The 21,597-nt window shown below is 39.7% G+C and overlaps 1 protein-coding gene across 4 annotated transcripts in view; it reads right to left on the bottom strand.

Moving 5' to 3' along the window:
• Window positions 1-971: 971 nt before the first annotated feature.
• Window positions 972-21,597, bottom strand: part of LOC107055444 (activated RNA polymerase II transcriptional coactivator p15-like) — a 45,284-nt gene continuing 24,658 nt past the window's right edge. The window contains exons 1-5 of one of the 4 annotated variants that reach the window (XM_015300455.4): window positions 17,307-17,669; window positions 15,667-15,739; window positions 14,675-14,794; window positions 10,081-10,189; window positions 972-4,926 (exon numbers count right to left, since the gene is read on the bottom strand). In XM_015300455.4, the coding sequence (XP_015155941.1) occupies window positions 4,847-4,926; window positions 10,081-10,189; window positions 14,675-14,794; window positions 15,667-15,738 (381 nt within the window). In that variant the 5' untranslated portion in view covers window position 15,739; window positions 17,307-17,669 and the 3' untranslated portion in view covers window positions 972-4,846. Of the gene's footprint in view, window positions 4,927-10,080; window positions 10,190-14,674; window positions 14,795-15,666; window positions 15,740-15,833; window positions 17,055-17,306; window positions 17,670-21,597 lie in introns of those variants that run through there. The other 3 variants (XM_015300454.4, XM_040655251.2, XM_046905144.1) reach the window with 3 other exon arrangements.

Below are 21,597 nucleotides of genomic sequence, written 5' to 3'. Positions count from 1 at the left end.
TTAAAGGAAGTACAATGAAGACTGAATTAAGTAGATCTTGAAGTTATTTTAATATTTTTTGTTCAAGGAAGTATCACATCAGTGGAAGAGTTATGTCACCAAATACTCAGCCTTTATATTACCATCAGAACTAATGATACATCCCTCTGCTCACAGGAGTGTTATGTAAAGCTTCCCTGATAAACCTGAGCCAAGGGTCATTTATTTTAGTTTTTCAGCAGGTGCCTTCACAATTTTACATACAAATATTAAGTTGAGAGCATGGGATAAGAGGGCTTGCTTCACAGGAGGAAAACATTGCCCAGATTGCTCTTCCATACATAGTCACCAGAGCTACAGTCAAGGACAGACCCTATCAACAAGGGGAATATAGCAGGAAACAGGTAGAAAAAGGACCTCCTATCAACCCCAGACTGTGCTTCTTCCCTTTAAGCCACACTTTCTTCTTCTGTGGCCATCAAGTGCTTAAGTAATAAAAATTAGTTTAAAAATCTATTTAATTCAAGGCTATAATTAGATGAGTTCATTCCCCATGGATCAATCACACCAAGCACATGAAAAACAAATATTCCCCTAAAGGAGCCTACACTAACCAAGTTAGCGATTAAAAAAAAAGTGAACAGCTTTTTTTCTGTCTAGTCTACAGTGACATTTATTGTAAGATCAAAACCACTGAAAAGATAGCCACCCATTTTATTAACAGCAATGACTTTTCAAACACTTCAATTTAGTGTTTGAGAATGCATTCCTATCTGCTGCTTCCATATTTACAAGACACTTGTTCTTCTACCCAAAAACTTCTACTCTTCTGGGTTACACAAACCAACTTTCACCCGGAAACATGGACCAAGTACAATATGATTAAGTGTTCAAATTTCCAAATTACTACAGTTGCAAGGAACAGACAGCAGTTTTCGTAACAATTGATGAAAAATTTGCACAGCTGAATTTCTATTAAAAACAACACTATATCAACAGAAGTCTTCATTTATTTCCAGGTACTCAAATTGTTATTACACATATGCCATTTAGCTAGTTTAAAAAAAAAAAAAACAAAAAAAACACACACCAGATACAGTTGGAGGGCTCATATCTTTAGTGGTCTCTCTGCAGTAGATACTACCAGAACATTAAACATTCCACATGATTAACAGTATGACATTTGAGTTATCAAAATTAGTTATCAATATTTTTTTTGCTAACAGATCACAAGTACGTAACTGGGTATTTCCTTTAACAGAAATATCAAACTCAGTACTGCATTTCAGTATGAACATTTCTACATAAGAGTAACATCATACACAATAGTTGAATTAATACACAATGTACTTTAAGAATTCAGATTTATTTTTCCTCCTATGTTCCACCATACGTATAATTTATAAAACATTGCTAATATGCCCTGTATAAATATCAAGAACCAAATGCATCTTACTTTTGCAACTTGAGTTGGAAAGGGAGCAGTGCTTACTTTTATCTCATACTGCAGTCTTTTCACAATTTTCTTCCATGGACACTTCCACGTGTACTCTAAGTACCATTTTGTCTGCAAGAAAAGCTGTATCAAAAAAATTTGAATTTTCTTCTTGAATTAGAGGATCTACAGCCAAAGACACATAACAAATCACAGCTATTCATTTCAAAGTAACATTGAATGTGTAAAATTAATATCAACTACCCAGCAAAGTCATCTGAGGTACATAGAACTCCCTCACAATTCATTTTCAATTTTATTTGTGAAACTGTCTGGTTTAGTTATTTTTTGTTATTACATCCATTGAGATGTTAAGGCCAGATAAAACAATAAGTAGGTTGCTCTGAAAGTAATGCTTCCTATTTATTCCCATAGAAACTACAACAGATACAAAGAGTACAATAACACTAATTGGTAGAGCAAATTGTCAGCTACAAAGCACTATTTTTCTACCGTTACGCATGCATTTTCACCAGTAATGAATAAGAGCCTGCATGCTGTGCTCAAAATCTGCACCAACTCAACAGAGACGACCCACCATCACCACTGCTGGAACATACCACCCACAGCCTTGCTGTGCTTACATCCACTGTTTGGTCTCCATAAACATTCAACCAGCATCTATGAATGTCAATGGATACAATTTTTTTCTGCATGGGGGAATTGAATGACGCACCTTTGCTCCATAAGCACTTCCATGTCAGGCACCATTTTGTCAGACTGCCCCTCTGCTGCCATCTGTTGCACAGCAACAAAATGTAATGGAATACTGGCAGGAAAGTTCAATCTCTACTGCCATACCACCAACATCTACCTCTGACATCATGGGCCAACATAATCAAATAGGAAATGTTACTTTTGGAGCAGCTCTCATATATATTTTAAATCAGTACTGCAGTCAGAAATATAACTGGCAGATATAAAGCTTTTTCAACACACAAAGTAAAATCAAATTGTCCCAAAGTTTAACAAGTAAAAATGGGATAAACAGCTCCAGTAATTATGTCCACAAATTCAGTAAGGAGACTATCTAGAAAAACAATTAGCTCTTGGTTAACAAATACTAGTTTATCTGAACATTTCTATCAATTACCACAACTGAACTAATCACTATATTAACTTTTTCCACCTACTCCACCCAAATGACTGAATTTAATTCTCCACTTTCCTAAACACAATGATGATGCAACTCTGATACACAACTGCTGTCCAATGACTTATTACCACAGTAATCTGAAGATAATGTTCCTTCTATTATGATAACCATGTACTTTAAAGTAGCCACACAAAGTTTTGAAGTAAAAATATAAAATCTAGTCACAAAAATTCTGATTTATAGGGAAAATTTGCAAATATATATTGCAAATCAATGACATAGAACCTGTCAACAATGATTTAAAGAAATTTCATTCACTAATTTTAGCAGATTTCATACTTGTTCTATTTGGTCCAGGTGTTCTTACATGCTACTAGTTGTTAAAGAAAGTTGTGCCCTGAAATGCAGCTGCTACCACAACATATCTCTTCACCTTTTTATTTACCCTTGTATAGTTCTTAAAAACTCAAGATTTCCTGAGCTATACAAAATCAGACTTAACTTTGAACTATCTCAACAATAGGTAAGTTAAAAAGCAGAAGGAACTCTCTCATGTAATATTTCAGTTAGTTTAATTTCATGATGTCACCTTCCTCACCCTTCATGTACCCATTTGTACTGAATTATGAACTGCAGCACAGGAACAGTCTATATATGACACTCAGCAGAACAGAACTGCCATGCATATCTGCAATATAAGCAATTATATTAAGATATCCCAGAATTAAACAAATAGCAAATCCTGTTTATCCATACAAAAATTTAAAGATTCTTTACATTTACCATCAAATGGGACGATCACAGCTGAAGCAATGAAATGTACATTCACTACATAGTCTTGAAATGTCAATTTCCATGTTGTTTCATCATGTTCCTTCTATTAACTGAAGTAAAAAAACCCAAACAAACAAACAAAAAAAAACCTCTTCTCCAATTCCACTAACATTAAGTTTCTTCACTGTAGTTATGCGCCAGCTAACTCTGAGCTTTCTACATTATTTTTTCTACTGGAGTGCCCATTACATCTCCAGGTTCTACTTGAGTATCTCATTCTACCTCCTTCGTTCCACGCCTCGTGACACCTACCAAGATTCCCTTCATCTGAGGCAACATCTAGTCTAATAAAACTTCCGCTGGACATAAGCTTCTCTTACCAGAATAGTACACTGGTAGACAAGTGAAGTTTACTAGAGTCACAGAACTACTATGTATCATCACTCCATTGTAAGCATCGAGTACCTTCTATACAAAAAAATAGAAAGCTGTGCACAAGTAAACCAAGCAAGGCAAGTTACATGGCTTGGCCAGGACAAAAGTATGACAGTCTGATGCTTTGGCTGAAGCAATTATAATCCTGTATGACTGTTTAACCTGTGCTACAGCCTAGTTTAAGCACTGTTATTTGCACAATACTCTCAAACAAGAGCCCTACAAAGGCAGGTTAACTGTCCTTTTTTTCTCCTATAGAAAAACCAGAGAGTGTATTCAAGAACAAATTTAATGCAAAGGTTGAAAAGAGTACCAAAACCTATAACCAAGTTTGGAGCTTTCAAATAGTATTACTCTGAGGTACATACTTATTACTGTAAAAGTTTATGCATCACGTTCTAAAAAATATCAGGTTCATGAATAAAGGCTAACTGTACTTTCTAACTCAAGCAAGCTATAGAAAAATGGGGACAGATAATGTGCGGATGATGTTCAAGTGTTATTGCTTAGCATAACACTTCATGCAAATAACGCAAACAAGTCTATATACTCAGAACTGTTTCATCTGAATACATAAGGTAAGTTTGCAAATAGAGTATTTAAAGTTATCTACAGAAATAGGCATTATCAAATATTCACTGTTTGTATTAAGTTTTAAAGCAGAAAGCTGAGAGCAATACTAAAGGATATTAAAACAAAAGAAAAAAAAAATAAGTGAAGACATTAAGAATCTCCATAGCAAGCAAACTATTAACTCAAATGAAACAAAGCCTGAAGCTATTAGGTGGTCTTATCAGCAAATATCTTTAATCAAAAGGCCATAAAAAGCTATGCTTTACATATTACTCTATTTGTTTTAGATCATAAGGTATAAGCAACATCTCCTTTTAGTAAAGTATACACAAATAGCCTCACTTAGAATACACTTTTAATGCACTAAAAAAAAAAAAAAAATTATCTTACAAATTGCTTTGCAATGAAAATATACAATAACTTAGAAAACAAATGCCAGTGTAAAAAGACCACTTAAAACAACTAAAATGACAGAGAATTTTGTATGGCTGTCTTTACAGTTTTCTTACTGCATCATCAATATCAGAAATCTGTTCCTTCAGCTGGTTCCACTGTTCTGGATTTAAAGAAATACCTGAAATACATTAAAAACAAAATACTTAGTACAAAAAGAAAATTGTAGTTCAGAATCTTGCATACGTACAATTAAGACTGATTTCCATATCCAGACTATGCCACAACTATTAATGCTTGAGTTACATCAAGTGTATAACAGATTCAAATTCATGGTTAAATTACTTGCTTGGAACACTTCAATTTAGACCTTAACTCATCAATGGACAAGTTCACCTTACAAAGAAAACTGGTACAATATAACAAATTCATTTGTATATGTTTTGCAAAACACAAGAAGGGAAATAGATCTCTGTCCCTGATAGGAAGCCATACAAATGTCCTGAGTAAGATGTAGGGAATCAAATCTTATTTCTGTTGGCTGTTCGAAACCAAATACCTCAGTGGATTGAACTCCTATGTATTTCTGACATAACAATTCTGTTGTGTGTTGTTTATTTGGTGTTTTTTTTTTGGGGGGGGGGGGGGGGGGGGGGGGTGACAGCTCAAAGTAGTGTGAGTAATGAATGCTGTAACATTTTTGAGATAATCTATTCCTTAGCGCTCACAAACATGGAAGTCTTTTTGTTCTGTTTTGTTTGGTTGTTTTAAGCTTCAAGATCACTATAGATTGTAACATTCAAACAATACTCATTCAGTGCCCCACAATTCACCTCCTCAGTTCTGAATTTTTTACTTCAAGCTGTAGTTCAGACTCACATTTCCCTCATGCTTTAGTCTCCTCACTCTTTCCCTGCAATCACTACGAGTACATACTCACAGACCCTACCTCTCACTCCCTCCAGTCAGGCTCTTCTACTATTGACCCCTTTCTCTCCCACCCCCCTCACTGATCAGGCTTCTTCTATTGCTTTCTCCTTGTAGGTAGAGTAGGACCTGGAAACAGGTGAAACTATGAATTCCATCTCTAGGGCTCATCATTCTTTCCTATCACCAGGTATTTTTAATCAGAGCACTGCAATTACTTTAAGGAGCACAGTCTGCATGGCTCTCTTTTAAGCAGTTCTCCTAACAGCCTTTAGGGGAAGATTTTGAAAAAAGTTAGGCCAAGCATCATTAGAACAAGTATCAACTTGCCCCTGAACAACATACCATATGAGTTATATGTAAGCATAAAGTTTAAATGTGCTATCTGAAACAATCTGACAACGCTTCCTAAATAACAGAATTCACTATTTCCTACTCAAACTTTCAATTGATGTGCTTTTTATTTCCACCTCAAAACATAGCAGTTTAATCCTTAAACGTTGGAGCAATTTTTTAAATCATGGCAACACATCCAAAAAATAATTCTTCCTGTACAGTACCCATACACTCTGTTCATACAAAGCTATTATTGTTGGTTGTTTAAGATGTTAACAATAATTCAAGCTTTCTAAATGTCTATCACTGCATTGTTCTTGGACACATCAGAAAACTGTAACAAACCTTATGCTGATTCTATATTAACTGCCTTCAGAACAGGTTTCACTCTTATGTCTGTCATTGGCACAATAAGAAAAATGATAAAAGAAAGCTTTTCTAAAGAAGCAACATGGCATTAAGGAAAGCACTGCTACTACAACTATCAACTTATCTGCATCCTACAGGTGGCAAGTGTTCTGAAAGCAGGTCAATAAAAGGATACCATAAAAATTAGGTATGGGTGTGCCAATTAAAGATTTAAAGGCTTATGCTGTGTCACAGATTAGACATACACAAAGCACCAAAACTCAAGCACTCGAAATACTTTCACTTCAGCTAAATTCATGGGTTTTTTTTACTCCAAAATATCTTATTGTAACAGAAGAAATTGAGTTAATCAACTGTCATGGAACTAATTTTGAGAAATCTGGTCTTCTAGGTGAGAATGGAGTTCATCTGTCAGACAAGAGGAAGACTATCTTTGGCAGCAATCTTTCCAATTTAATCAGGAGAGCTTTAAACTAGAGTTGCTGGGGGTGGGAATCCTCAAATCATTCTACTTTGAGGCAAACAGTGGTAATGGATGTCCTAGACCTGGAACAGGATCACAGGCCAGTACGACAGCACCTAAGGTTCAGGATAAGAGAACTCCTCAATGAGAGCCCAACTCAAGTGTCTGAACACCAATGCATGGAGCATGGGGAACAAACAGGAGGAGTTACAGGCATGTATATGCTTACACGACTATGATGTCATTGGCATCACTGAGATGCACTGGGATGGCTCTCACAACTGGAATGTAGGAATAGATGGATATAAACTCTTTAGGAAAGACAGGCAGGGGAGAAGGGGAGGGGGTGTTGCCCTCTACATCAATGACCACCTGGAGTCCATGGACCTCCACCTGGGGATGGATGAGGAGCTGACAAAGAGCTTATGGGTTAGGGTTAAAGGGAAGGAGACATCATAGAGGGGGTCTGCTACGGCTGCCTGATCAGGAAGACCAAGTGGTTGAGGCCCTCTAAAAACAGGAGCAGCTTCATATTCACAAAACATGGTCCTCATGGGGGACTTCAACCACCTCGGTATCTGCTGGAAGGACAAAACAGCAGTGCACCAGACATCAACGAGGTTCCTGGAATGTGTTGATGATAACTTCCTCTTTCAAGTAGTACAGGAACCCATGAGAAAAGGTGCTATGTTGGACCTTGTCCTCACCAACCAGGAGGAGGTGGTGAGTAATATGAAGCTCAAGGACAGCCTTGGCTGTAATGACCATGAAATGGTGGAGTTCAAAATCCTTAAGGTGTCAAAGTGGCTGCGCAGCAAGCTTGCTACTCTGGACTTCAAGAGAGCAGACTTTGAACTATTCAAAAAACTGCTTGGCAGAGTGGTATGGGAGAAAGTTCTGGAGGGACAAGGGGCCCAAGAAAGCTGGCTGGAATTCAAGGACCATCTCCTGCAAGCCCAGAAGCAGTGCATCCCAAGAAAAAGGAAGGCAAAACATGAATGCTGAGAGGCCTCTGTGGATCAACAAGGAGCTCCTGGACTAATTTAAGTGCAAAAAGAAAGTCTATAGGGAGTGGAAGCAGGAACAGGTTACCTGGGAGGACTACAAAGTTGTCTGAGCAGCTACGGATCAGATTAGGAAAAATAAAAGCCAGGTAGAATTAAATCTAGCCAGGGACATCAAGGGGAACAAGAAGAAATTCTACTGCTACATCAGTGATAAAAAGAAGGCCAGAGAGAATGTGGGCCCTCTCAGGAAGGAAACCTGGAGACCTGGTCACACGGGATATGGAGAAGGCTGAGGTGCTCAATGATTTCTTTGCCTCAGTCTTCACAGGCAAGGGCTCTGGCAACACTGCCCAAGCTGCAGAAAGCAGTGGTAAGAACCTGGAGAAGGTAGATCTGCCTGCTGTAAGTGAAGATGAGGTTCAAGACCATCTAAGGAACCTGAAGGTGCACAAGTCTATGGGACCTAACAAGATCCACCTCTGGGTTCTGAGAGAACTGATGGACGAAGTTGCCAAGCTGCTATTCATCATATTTGAAAGGTCATGGTAGTCTAGTGAAGATGCCCACTGATTGGAAATGGTGAAACAAAACTCTCATTTTCAAGAAGGGGAAAAAAGAAGATCCTGGGAACTACAGTCCAGTCAGTCTCACATCTGTGCCTAGCAGGACCATGGAGCAGATCCTCCTGAAGGCACTACTCAGGCACAAAGTGATTGGTGGTAACCAGCATGGCTTCATCAAGGGCAAGTCATGCCTGACAAACATGGTGGCCTTTTATGATGGAGTTACAGCATCAATAGATAAAGGAAGAGCAACTGACATCATCTATCTAGACTTCTGCAAAGCGTTTGACGCTGTCCCGCATGACATCCTGGTTGCCAAACTGGAGAAAAATTGATCTGATGGATGGACCTCTCACTGGATAAGGAATTGGCAGAATGGTTGCACTCAAAGAGTTGCAGTCAGTAGCTCAATGTCCAATTAGAGGCCAGTGACAAGGGGCATTCCTCAGGGATTGGTGTTGGAAGCGGTGTTATTTAACATCTTTGTAGGTGACATGGACAGTGGGATCGAGTGCACACTCAGCAAGTTTGCAGACGACACCAAGCTGAGTGGTGCAGTTTACATGCTAGAAGGAAGGGATGCCATCCAGAGGGACCTGGACAGGCTTGAGAGGTGGGCCCATGCCACCCTCATGAAGATGCCCAAGGCCAAGTGCAAGGTCCTGCATTTGGGTTGGGGCAATCTCAAGCACAGATACAGGCTGGGCAGAGAATGGCTTGAGAGCAGCCCTGAGGAGAAGGATTTGGGGGTGTTGGTTGATGAAAGACTCAATGTGAGCTGGCAGCGTGCGCCTGCAGTCCAGAAGGCCAACCCTATCCTAGGTCACATGAAGAGATGTGTGACCAGCATTGTGAAGGAGGTGATTCTGCCCCTCTACTCTGCTCTCATGAGACCCCACCTGGAGTACTGTGTCCAGTTCTGGAGCCCCCAACACAAGAAGGACATGCAGTTGTTAGAGCAGATCCAGAGGAGGGCCGTGAAGATGATCAGAGGGCTGGAGCACCTCCCCTACAAAGACAGGCTGAGAGAGCTGGGGCTCTTCAGCCTGGAGAAGAGAAGGCTCCGAGGAAACCTTATAGTGGTCTTCCAGTACCTGAAGGGGGCCTACAGGAAAGCTAGGGAGGGACTTTTTAGAAGGGCAGGTAGCGACAGGATGAGGAGAAATGGTTTTAAACTGGAAGAGGGTCAATTTAGACTAAATATTAGGAAGAAATTCTTTACTGTGAGGGTGGTGAGACACTGGAACAGGTTGCCCAGAGAGGTTGTGAATACCCTCTCCCTGGAAGCATTCAAGGCCAGGCTGGATGGGTATGTGAATAACTTGGTCTAAAGGGAGGCATCCCTACCTACAGTAGGGAGGTTGGAACTAGATAATCTTAAGGGTACCTTCCAACCCAAACCATTCTATGATTCTATGAACTGGGAGGAGTTATGGTTCCCACAATAAATTTGTTTCTATCCAATGCCTTGTTTCCATATATTATACACTATCCATTTAGGAAAGTGGACTCAGGCAAACAAAATCTCTTTGCTTTTGTTTCTAGTCTACAAGTAAAACTAATCATTTGTTAAAATAAGTGTTACTCTGAATATAAAAATCTGATACACAATTTTCCGAGTAAATTGCAGGCTATGTTTTAATGGAAAATAACATGAAGCAGAGTAATACCTTTCCTGCCAGGCTTCATTTCACCTTCTTGATCCATCCAATATTCTCTAATATCAATTAAAACTTTCCCTTTAAAGTCACGAACACTGACATATCTCATTTTGCCAATCTGCCAAAACAAATACAAGGATCTTTTAGGTATTTTATGTATTACAGCATTTACTTTTCCAAAAAGTATTAGACTCAGACACGTGACATTGCCCACTGCAGCTTATTTTAGACACTAGAGAAACAACTAGATCAAGTGCTTAATTCTTAGAAGTGAGTAGGCTAATAGATAATGACAATATAAATGGATTAAGGACTTAAAACCACTAATGCATTCAGTACTTTTTGTCATGCCAATCTGGCACTCCTAGAGTAAAAATACTTATTAACCCAAGTTGCATTCTTTTAAAAGCATGTTGGGTTTGGGAATTTTTTTTGCCTCTATTATAACAAAAAATTCTTGTTGGCATGAAATTGTCTTTGTTGTCAAATAATACTCCTGGAATTTCAGAGTTTCTGTACCACAACAGCATAACTGAATTAGGCACTTTGTTTTTTTTTTTGTTTTTTTTTTTTTAAGAGGGTAGGGAGCAGGTAAAAAGCACAACACATTGTCTTGCACTATGGATTGCCCTATATATTTAGACTTTAAGATTTTCCTACATTTGATAAAGTATTTGTTCACATGAATTCCAAGTATAATGTAAATTTGAGAATCAGAAGTTAGGTAATCAAAATGCACAAACTATTGTTTTGCTTGTTTAAATTCCTTTATACATCCTGTAATGCTAGTAAAATCCCCTGTTAAATTGCCAGTGCATCTGTTCAGAAAACAAAAACTCCCAATTCAACTAAAATCTTTCACAGATATTTAAGTCATAAACTGTTACTTCATAAAAATAGACGTAAATAAGTATGCTTTCTGTTTTGTTAAAGCTATTTTTCTTCTTATGTAGACCACATTGAATTAAGTCAAAAAATAACTTTAATACAATTGGGGCAACTTTAGATAATGTAAGCCTGAACCATTTGTTTCCCTTACTTCAAAGTATCCTTTAAAATGAACAAGAAACTACAGTTGAAGATATTTTGTGATTAATTTATTAAATACTTCCACAGCACAAGAAATACAACACTCAAAAATAAGGTATGATATCAGAGTATCTGAGTTCTTTCAGGCTTAGCTTGGCATAGTCTGTAGGATTGGCCAATTATCAGCACTGCTGACAAAGGATATCCTAAATACATAAACAACATTTCTTGGTTTTAAAATATAACACTTCACAGACTTCAAGCAACTTTTAGATTTCTTTCAAGTAGTAGCACTCTAGAACATCTATCAAAGACTAAGTGCATTGTCAAGTAATTCCAAGTTTGCTCTACAAAAAAAAAATAATCTGATACAATATAGCAGATTAGAGATGCAAATACAGAAAAAAGGTTTAGGATTCAAATATTAATAATGAGACTATATAGCTTAACTACAGTAAGGCGGGGGAAGCATATGAAATACGCATTTAGCCAGTACCTTAACTGTAAAGGGTTTCATATGAAAATGCTGACATTAAGTTTTATGCTTCTCTCTACATTACATCTGAATGCTTGCATGAAGTTTAGGATGTTTAGTTGAACTCTATGCAAAACAGTTATCACTGTTAAAAGCTTTAACGCTGGTTTCTGAAGTACAGTTCTAATTAGCAACTAAGGTTAAAAAAAGAAAATCTAGATTTACCCAAATAAGTTGAAGGTTTCAGATACCTGCAATTCTGGTGTTATTTCTAAACAGCTTTTCTTCCTCACAGCAACTGACAGTACTAGAATAACTTCACCAGGCTAAAGCACCTTCTTAATCACTGTAGTGTTACAAGGGTTGTATTGCTTTATTTATGGTAGGATAGTTAATGCTGTTCAATCTTCACAGTTTCATATGTTTATTAAATATAACAGCTCTTTAGATAAGTCACTCTGCTACATTAAGTAGATCAAAAGATACTATTTCCAGGTTTCCATTTCATAGAATAAAATTAACCGTGTCTAGGTTCCTTTCACAGCTACACAGCTAGCTTCCTGCATGAGTTTCATCAAGCACTTTCATCTACATTTTCCTTCCAATTGCCAGTTCCCTTTGAAAGGTATACACACTGAAAGTAGAAACTGAAAAAAAGAAAAGCAGCCTTCTTAGCTGGGAACTATTTAGCATTGGAAGGAACACAGTAAGATAATACAAACTCCTAGTGTGTACTGTCCTGTAAAATAGCTGAGCTCTACAGTGCATCATGTCAATTCAGAACACTAATTCTGAAACTTAAGTAGCTACCAACACAATCCTATTCATTATTTCACAGTCCAACAACTTTACAGAGCATCACAAACATATTTAACTATTTTCAGTAACCTATGATAAGACACTGCACTATGAAACTGAAAAACTTCCCACAAGTCAAAAAGCAAATAAATTCTCTTTCAATAAAGAAGGAAAGGAGGCAAGTTCTTTTCACACAAATTAAAGCAGCAATTTCTGTGAAATGCCTTTCGTTATGTGGCTCTATTCTGGACAGTCATTAACATTGTATCTAGACATCATTAACAAACCTTATCCAAATTAGGCACGGGTAAATAACACGATTTTTCAAACTAAAGCACACGATGTAGAGCTTACATGGGCTTGAAGTCACAGACAGCAATCTAATACATGAATAATAAACCCTTTCACATTAATGTGGATAATGCTTGTCCTTAGATTCTCTAGTAATACACCACAAATTGGAGCGAGAAATTTCTGCACCCCAATCATGCCCAAATGCCTTTATCAAATTCTAAAGTACTCTAGGCTACCTATGAAGCCTAAGAAGGCCAAGACAAACAAAATACTGTTTCATACTAAAACAGTTTCCTACTACTTATAATTCTATTCTTCATTACTTTCAAGAATAACATTATACTAATATTAGTTTTAAACAACAATAAAACCTAAATATTAACAGAAGTGCTGAATCTTCTGAATACACTGGTCATAGTGAACTCTACATTAAAGGAAGCTGTGTTTTGGATGCATACAGTCTGAAGGTTTAGAACATTAAATCAGTAAGTTACACATCATTTGCTGCCACTCCCACACAGTACGGGCATCACATAACTTCTGACTATCCTGTGAATGCTTCATAGCTTAATTCTCATCAGTTGAAGTCACATCTGTAAGTTACACTGCAAAGTCACTTGCATATCAGAAATAATTTTAATGCCACAAGAAAGCAAAAAGGAGTTTCAACTATTATTAGTAGTCCTAGAATAAGCAAAACCATCTAAAAATTTGAAATACAACTAGAGCTGCTAACATGCTTTCCCAGGTAGAAGGAAAAGAGAGGAAGTAACCATAGACTCACAATGCTATTTTTACACTGAAACGGCTGCATTTTAGTTAAAGCACATGAACTGATGTAGCATAAAAACCAACAGTGATTCACCTAACAGAATAAGCAACCTAAAAATATTTGCTGTTGAGTAACTAGAAGGTAGGCAGAGACCAAAGAACACCGACGGTTCAGGTCAAGCTGATGACCAAGTCCAGGCATTAACAGTGTCTTCAACTGAAGCTCTCCCTCCCAACTATACAGGAAGAAGCAAGCAAGGACTAACACATTAGGAGTAACTGCACTGTATTACATAACCAGTTACACAGGTCTTCTCTCTTGAGAAGAGGGTGGTTTGCTTTTTTTCCAGCCCTACTCCTTTGCACAGATACAGTCCAAAGCCATTTCTTTTACCTTACCCATAATTGGGATCATCTTATTAGACATCCCTCCCATATACTTTCACAAACTTAAATACTTAAGAGACTGACTCTTATTTTTTTCCCCGTACCTGTCCCTTACAAAGCCAACTAGTCGCAGACATTTACTAACTCTTGACTCACTCACCTAAAACAAGTAACTCCAATTTATTTGTATCTCTTGCACAGCTTGTAGAATGCACTACTACTGCCTCAGCTAACCTCAGGAACTACTGTACCATTTGCTCACACACTCATCAATATTACTTAAAAATATACATTCATCCAATTTTAAAGCTAAGTGCAATGTCAAAAATTACACTTTTTTGATGTTCAGCAAGAACAATCTGCACCATAAAAACAGAAACAAGTAAATCTCATTTCCTGACACTGCCTTATAAGACAGGAGCCAAGTTGCCCTTGACCTAGTTCAAGAAAAATGAGGAGTCATGAAGAGCGCATACTTAGGTTCTGAGAACCTTTCTTGAAAGAGCCCTGATTAAAAAGCATTCCCATGCAGAGATTGTCCTGATTTAATATTTACAATACATTCACAATGAGTACTGCATTTACAGACAAAAAAACTACCCACAGTGTTACCATAAACAAAGACCACAAAGGCTAGATCAATTGCCACAACTCAGATTTTTACTCTACTGAAACCTGACAATGCTTTTTCCGAGTTTCTCATCCACACAGTAGTATTGTAACCCACCTTCCAGCAAGGTTTCAGAAGACTAGACACTATCAAGATATTCAAACAAATTCACAAGATTTATACGGACTATAATGTAACATGGAACCTAAACCAGGCTCTAAAATAGTTATCAATTTTACCTGAAACATATTCTCATCTCTGTTACTGCTTTGCTTAGAAGCAGCAGCACCTTTTGAACTTTCACCCATCTTTTGTTTCTTTAGAGGCTTTTCTGGAACAGCTTGCTTTTTCCGCTTCGCCTTGGAGCAAGAACAAAACAAATGCATGAATGCATTCTTTTCCACTGAAAGCAACAACAACAAAAGGAAGTACAGGACAGCTAAAAACTCTTAAAAAAATGTATCTGGAAAGCACCTTCATCAGGGGAACATTTTTTTCTTTATTGTCATCAGGGTCCAATCTCCACGCATAGCATGATTAAATGTTTTTAAAGCATTCAGATAGTATAACTTTTAAACATTGGCAGAAATAGTAACTGCAAATAATCTGATTTACATGGTAATTATCCCCCACACACAAAAAACCCACAAGTAATTATTAAAATAATTGGAAACATTAAATTTTCACATTTAAAAACAGTTTAAATGTTAAAATTAATTAACAGAGACATTCAGATTGGATCAGCTTTTAAGTGAGAAACTAGCAGGTGGTATTACAATAAAAGTAGGAATCTGAAACAGAGAAAAATAACATGTAAACAAGATAAGCACATGGCACAGAGATGACAAGGCAGGTGGCGGTTTTCACTTTGGGCTTGCAATTTATCCAGACACCAAAATAAAGGGCAGATTGAGGGGAGGTTGAAGTCATCTCAAAATTAATCTCAACTCTTGCCATAAGGGGCAGTTAATACCGAAGCCTTCTATCTCTTAACACAAAGTAAGAAAATTCTAGGAAGCTTGTGGCTAGATACACCACATAGTAAACACTAAACAAAGCAAAACACAACTTTAAGAAGTTCACTGCAAAGCAAGAAACATCTTTTTCACATAAACCCTAATCTTGTTTTTGCCCCCCCCCCTCACCCAAGTGTCTGAAGTTATATGGAACCAGATGCATTTTTGCCACATGGAAATTAACGTTATCATAAGAGTCTGCATATAATTTTCACCTTTTTGTCAATTTCACTATCAGAATCACTTGCAGATGAGCTTGAAGACACAAGTTCCTTTGATTTAGGCATTCTAGGACAAAAAAAGATAGCATGAGAACGCTGTACAAGAAATACATCCCATTACATCCAGAAAACAATCTTGAAACCTGTTTGTGAAGTCTCACCTTATTAAAACCCTCCTAAAGACTTCTCTGTATTTTCATAAAAGCTTTAACACACATCATGGATGTGATCTCAAACACCATTCCCTCTCATAACTCTTCCCCTTTTTTTTTTTTTTTTTGCTGCAACTGCCCTAAAAGCAATATTTTAGTTTTTAACTATTTAAAAAGGCAGAAAGTATAATGGAAAAAAAAATACAGTGCATTACATTATTATCCTCAACTTGAATTTTCAATACTATACTCACAAATATATACTACTAGGGCCAGCCACAGCATTATCTATATTCTTCCACAAGCGTTTTGCCAAGTTGAGTTTGCAAGTTGTATAATCATCATACATGAGGCTAAGCTCCCCATCAGTAACACAGAAGTATGGAAAAAATCCACAAATCACTTAGTTATAATGAACTACAGTACTGTAATTAATATTTCTACTGTAGCTTTAACACAGTCACTAGAATCTACTGATTTGTCAGACAAGCAGACGTTCAACTTTCCTTGAAAGTATGCTGCTAGGTGTGCTTCTATATCTTATCTCTCCACTATGCAAACATATGGTTAAAGTAGTTGAACATTTTGCCTGCTACTAGAAACTTGCTGTGACAAATAAATAGCTTATCTGTTCTTTCAGAATAAAAGTAAGCATCACAGAGAAAAACTGTGTATAATAAACTAAAGCTAGGGAAGGCTAATAAAAGATTAGAGAAACATCTCAGTAAAGGATAATGAATAACAGCATTTTTAAACAAGCTGGTGGTGAAATAAGTCACATACAAAGGAAAAGAAATAGTGAACAATGACAATGGCTCAATACAGTTTTCAAGCAATGCAAGTTCTGTCATAATAGCTTGGAGCACAACACTGGAAGCTGTAGCACTGAAAATGAAACATGATATGGGAAAGCACGCAAACCATGCTGCAGGACAGAGACAGAGGGGAGCTGGAACAAGACAAGGCAAAAAACAAGCACAGCGATAACGTAAAATTGGAGAATCAAACAAAACTGATAAATGGGAGCCAAGGGGCCACAAATAGGGAATAACCCTTAAGTCTCCATTACAGCGAACTAGTAACAACATGCAAGACAATAGGAGTGGAAATCGGATCAAAGAAATGGGGGTTAGAAGTAACTTTCTCAGGAGAGGCTAATAAGGCAGAGCATGAGGAAACACCAAAGCACCATAGGGAGCAAGGGCGGAATACAACAGGCCACACAAGGACGGGGAAAAAGAAAAGAAAAAAAGACAAGCCAACACCAGTAGGCGGCTCCCAATCGCCATTTTCCTCCTCTCCACAGCTCGTTTCCTGAAGGAAAAGAGACAAAAGCCCAAGCAGGGGTGCGCGGGCAAAGCCTCCCAGGTCTTCCCAAGGCAGAGTGACAGAGAGGGAGCTGCGGCTCAACAGCAGCAAAACACAGGAGACGACACACGCATACACATTAAAAAAAAAAAAAAAAAGCCAGGAGCCATCTACCAGAGTCTGATCCCTTCGTGAAGAAAAAAGAGCTGGGCGATTTCCTGACACTGCACTGTTTTCTCCCTCGCTCAAATCCTCTCTGTCCTCTAACACGGCAACTTCTCTTTAGCAGCAGCTCCTCCACCTGCTCCAGGTCCTACTCTACAGTAGGACATCCCTCCCACAGGAGGCAGCAAGCACTCAAGGAAAGGAGAAAACCCCACCACACGACTACTAGCACGCTTCCCCGAGCCAGCTGGGAGGCGCCGAGCCATTAGCAGTTAAGGCCAAGCACCAGAGAAAATAGTAACGACCCCAGCAGAACGAGAAAACACCACCAAACACTCACATCCTCCTCCACGCACAGCAACACTGCACTACAAAAACGGATGTAACGCACTGCGGAATCCCCGCCCTTTTCCTGCACCACGTGAGGGGGGGGAAGGAAAGGAAGTGTTAGATGAGGATGCATCCCTCTGTTGCTTGCTTCTGCTTCTTTCGTTCTGACTGTGGGGTAAAAAGTGCTCCTTATAGGGCTGTAGCTCCTCTGAGGGGCTGTGAGAGATGGTAAAGCTCCTTAGCCCTGTTAAGTTGCCATTCTCGATTACTCCGCCAGCAGCAGTGTGGAAGGGAGCAAGAGGAAGTGCAGTGAGGGTTTAGCATGCTAAAGCCACAGCCACAGCATTACTAGAGGCTGATTAGGATGACACCACTTCACAGAATGGCTTGGGTTGGAAGGGACCTCAAGGATCAAGTTCCAACCCCCCTGCCGCAGGCAGGGTTTGCCAGCCACTAGATCACATACTAGATCAGATTGTCCAGGGTCCCATTCAACCTGGCCTTAAACATCTCCAGGGACAGAGCATCCACAACCTCTGTAAGCAACCTGTTCCAGCACCTCACCACTCTCAGTAGGAAACCTCCCCCAGTATCTCCCTTCCTTTAGTTTAAAACCATTCCCCCTTGTCTTATCACTGTCTATCCTTGAAAAAAAGTTGATTTCCTTTATGTTTACCAACTCCCTTTAAGTACTGAAAGACGGCGACAAGGTCTCTTTGCAGCCTTCTTTTTTCCAGGCAGAAAAAGCCCAGTTCCTTCAGCCTATCTTCATAGGAGAGGTGCTCCAGCCCTTGGATCATCTTTGTGGCCCTCCTCTGGACCTCTCCAGAAGCTCCACATCTTTCTTGTGTTGGGAGCCTGTCATGGTTTTATGATTTTTTTTTATCAGCATTCCACATCATAACATCATGTAGAGCACTGGGAGTTAAAGAGTTAATGCTCTAGTTCCACGGACTGTTGATATTTCCGGGTACCTGGTTCTCAGAAGAGAAGAACTACATTTCCCAGAAGACTTTCCCTCTAAATGGAAAACAGAAACGGAACAGTGAAAGATAAAACTGTTCACAAGTCATGAGACTGTGCCCTTCTTTTACTGCTCATCTCTGCAGTGTGTGCTCCCTAGCCATCTCACCTTCAGCATTAGAGTAGTATTAGAGATGGAGCCTCACGAGGGCAGAATAGAGGGAGACAATCAACTCCCTTGCCCTGCTGGCCACCCCTCTTATGAAATCCAGCATACCAAGGCTGCAGCCTTCCAACCAATTCTTTATCCACCAAGTAGTCCACCCTTCAAATCCATATCTCTCCAATTTAGATATAAGGATGTGGTGGGGGACCATGTTAAAGGCCTTGTAGAAGTCTTCTGAACCCCCTCCCTGTCATGTGAGGGACTGTTGCGGACCCCCAAGGGTTCGAAACCGGAATCTAGTCCGTTCGCTGGCCGAGCCGCATGGGGAGTGATGACATGACCCAATATGAGTGCATCAGAATTTCCATTTATTATCCGCTTCTTACACACATATATAGATTGTAGCGAATGTGTGTCAGCTTGTAATTGGTTGGAGCACTGCGAAAAGCCCCCTGCCTAATAATACCATTGGTCATGCATGTTTTCATACCATTCCACTGTCTTAATCTCTTCTCAGGCTAGCTACCCCCTTATCTTAACTGAAGCCTCCGTTTTTCTTCCTGCTTTGACAGCTTCAAGGTCTCATAGCCTGGGTTGTGCACATAGCACCCAAGCTCACAGCCATTATAACGAGCTAGTACTTTTCCATTTGCATCTCCTGCCAATTGTTAGGCCTGTTCTGCTCATACAGCTGTTCAAGAGACCCATGGCCCCCTCGGCTGTGGAGTCATCCCTCAACAATTCCCCCTTTTTCTTTTTGTATGAGCATGGCACCTTGTGTGAGCCTTTCCACACCGTGCACTATGCAACTATAAGCAATGCGAAGTACAATTAGAAGAGTAATAATAGTCAACAGCCAGCGTAAGCCTTACTTAACAAGCCCAAGTAGCCATGGGGATAGGCTGCCAAATAGATCGCCTAGCCAGTCATCAAGCAGATTCTTATTTGTATGCACCTTTTGAGTATGCTCCTTCAGCCATTGCAATTGTTTATGTACAGAATCGCTGTGGTCTGATAAGTTAAAACAACACATCCCCTCAAAATCCCGACACCCATGTCCCTGAGCCAAAAGCAAAAAGTCAATAGCCGCGCGATTTTGCGAGATAGCATGCCTCATACTGTTCATGTCCTCTAACAAAGCGTCTAAAATCAAGGAAGTCTCGTTCGATTGCTTAATTGTCCAACAAGCAAGCTTTTCTGTCTGCCTTAAAGCTTGAGCTGTGGCCACTCCTGGTGTGAAGAAAGAGACAAAGATTCGCGCCGTGGCAGACCAGAGTTCCACATCGTCATTACAGTCAGGTTGCAGGTTACCCATGGAGCGCCGCTGCCGAGTTGCAGCCATCATGTTCTTTGATATGTTGAGCCATTGCTGTTGCTGCGGCACGAAGAGAGTTAATCTTCCCAGATAGCAGGGACCTCCCTGAGCGTTAGCTGGTATCCCTTGCCAGGCCCGATCACCACAAATTAGGAAAATGCCCGGTGGAAGGTCCTTAGCTGTGGACTTGTTCAAAAGACTCTCTCTTATTAGTTTGGAACGTAATGCCATAGGCATGAAAGGGCCATAGGCTAGTAACGTTTTGTCCTCTTATTTTTCGAGTGACGTTTGCCGTATACCCACAGTAGGAGCCTGTCAAGGAGAAACTATGGTCGTTAATTGGAGATACTAAGGTCCACGCTTTGTTCTCATTGGGGTATTGATCTCTGGACAACCCCCAGGTCGCTAGCTGGGTAAGAATCGCCTGTGTTGTAATACCACCAATACCACTCGTTCTAAGTGATTTTCCAAAACAGACACATGTATGCCTACCTTTGCTGGCATAGCATACTGTGCTGAAGCAGACACAGGTACGAGTTCCATTCCCTGACCCGTTCCTTACCTCCTGAGATCCCAAGATATCCAATTCTTGGGGATCCCAGGGGAGAGTCTGATTTAGGCTATTTATTAGACAAGCGCTTTCGGCAGCGGTGTCGTTCTTATCTTCACAGGTAGTAACATTAGTCACGTACCCATGGAAGTCCTCTAGTTGGTATTGAGGTAGCCCCACTAGACAGGTGTGGAAGGGCTCAGCTGCTGATTGGAGACTAAGACAGAAATCAGTTTGACCTGTAAGGTTAGCCCACATCACCCACAGGTTCATTGGTTGTTTCATCTGGAGTATTGCCAGAATGCTGGGGATGAGGACCAGGAATAGATACAGCAGCCTTAGTCCATTTGGCCGGAACCCATAGTGGACCTGTCGGTGTAAGCACACACATGTAACCCCACCCCATATATTTCACTTCTGCAGGCCCTTCCCATATTCCTGTCCTTGGGTTACGATATTCTACAAAAACTGGTTGGGTGTTCCCTACACAGGGCACCTGACTACGGACTTGCGCAGGGGTTTCCTTGCCTTCTCCAAATATACATAAATAGTTAACAGTAAAATGTGCCCTGGCCAGACGCTCTTGGGTATCTCTCACATCAGAGAGTCTATTCACGTATCTCTTGAGTGTCTGGTTAGCTCTTTCCACTATAGCTTGCCCTGTTGGGGAGTTCGGTACGCCTGTTATATGTTGCACACCCCACTTCTCACAGAAGCACTCAAAACCCTGGCTGGTATAGGCTGGCCCGTTGTCTGTCTTGAGTGTTTTTGGAAGCCCCATTATAGCAAAACATACTGTGAGGTGACGAATCACATGCAATACTTTCTCCCCAACCTATGCTGTAGCCCACATAAACTTGCTGTATGTGTCTACAGTAACATGCACATATTTTAGCCTGCCAAATTCTGGAACGTGAGTTACATCCATTTGCCATATCACTAGCAGCCCAATTCCCCTGGGATTAACCCCCGAACC

The sequence above is a fragment of the Gallus gallus genome, chromosome W, assembly GCF_016699485.2.
Source record: "Gallus gallus isolate bGalGal1 chromosome W, bGalGal1.mat.broiler.GRCg7b, whole genome shotgun sequence".
Taxonomy (NCBI): domain Eukaryota; kingdom Metazoa; phylum Chordata; class Aves; order Galliformes; family Phasianidae; genus Gallus; species Gallus gallus.
The sequence above is the reverse complement of the archived record's forward strand: the minus strand, read 5'-3'. Positions and strand labels throughout refer to the sequence as shown.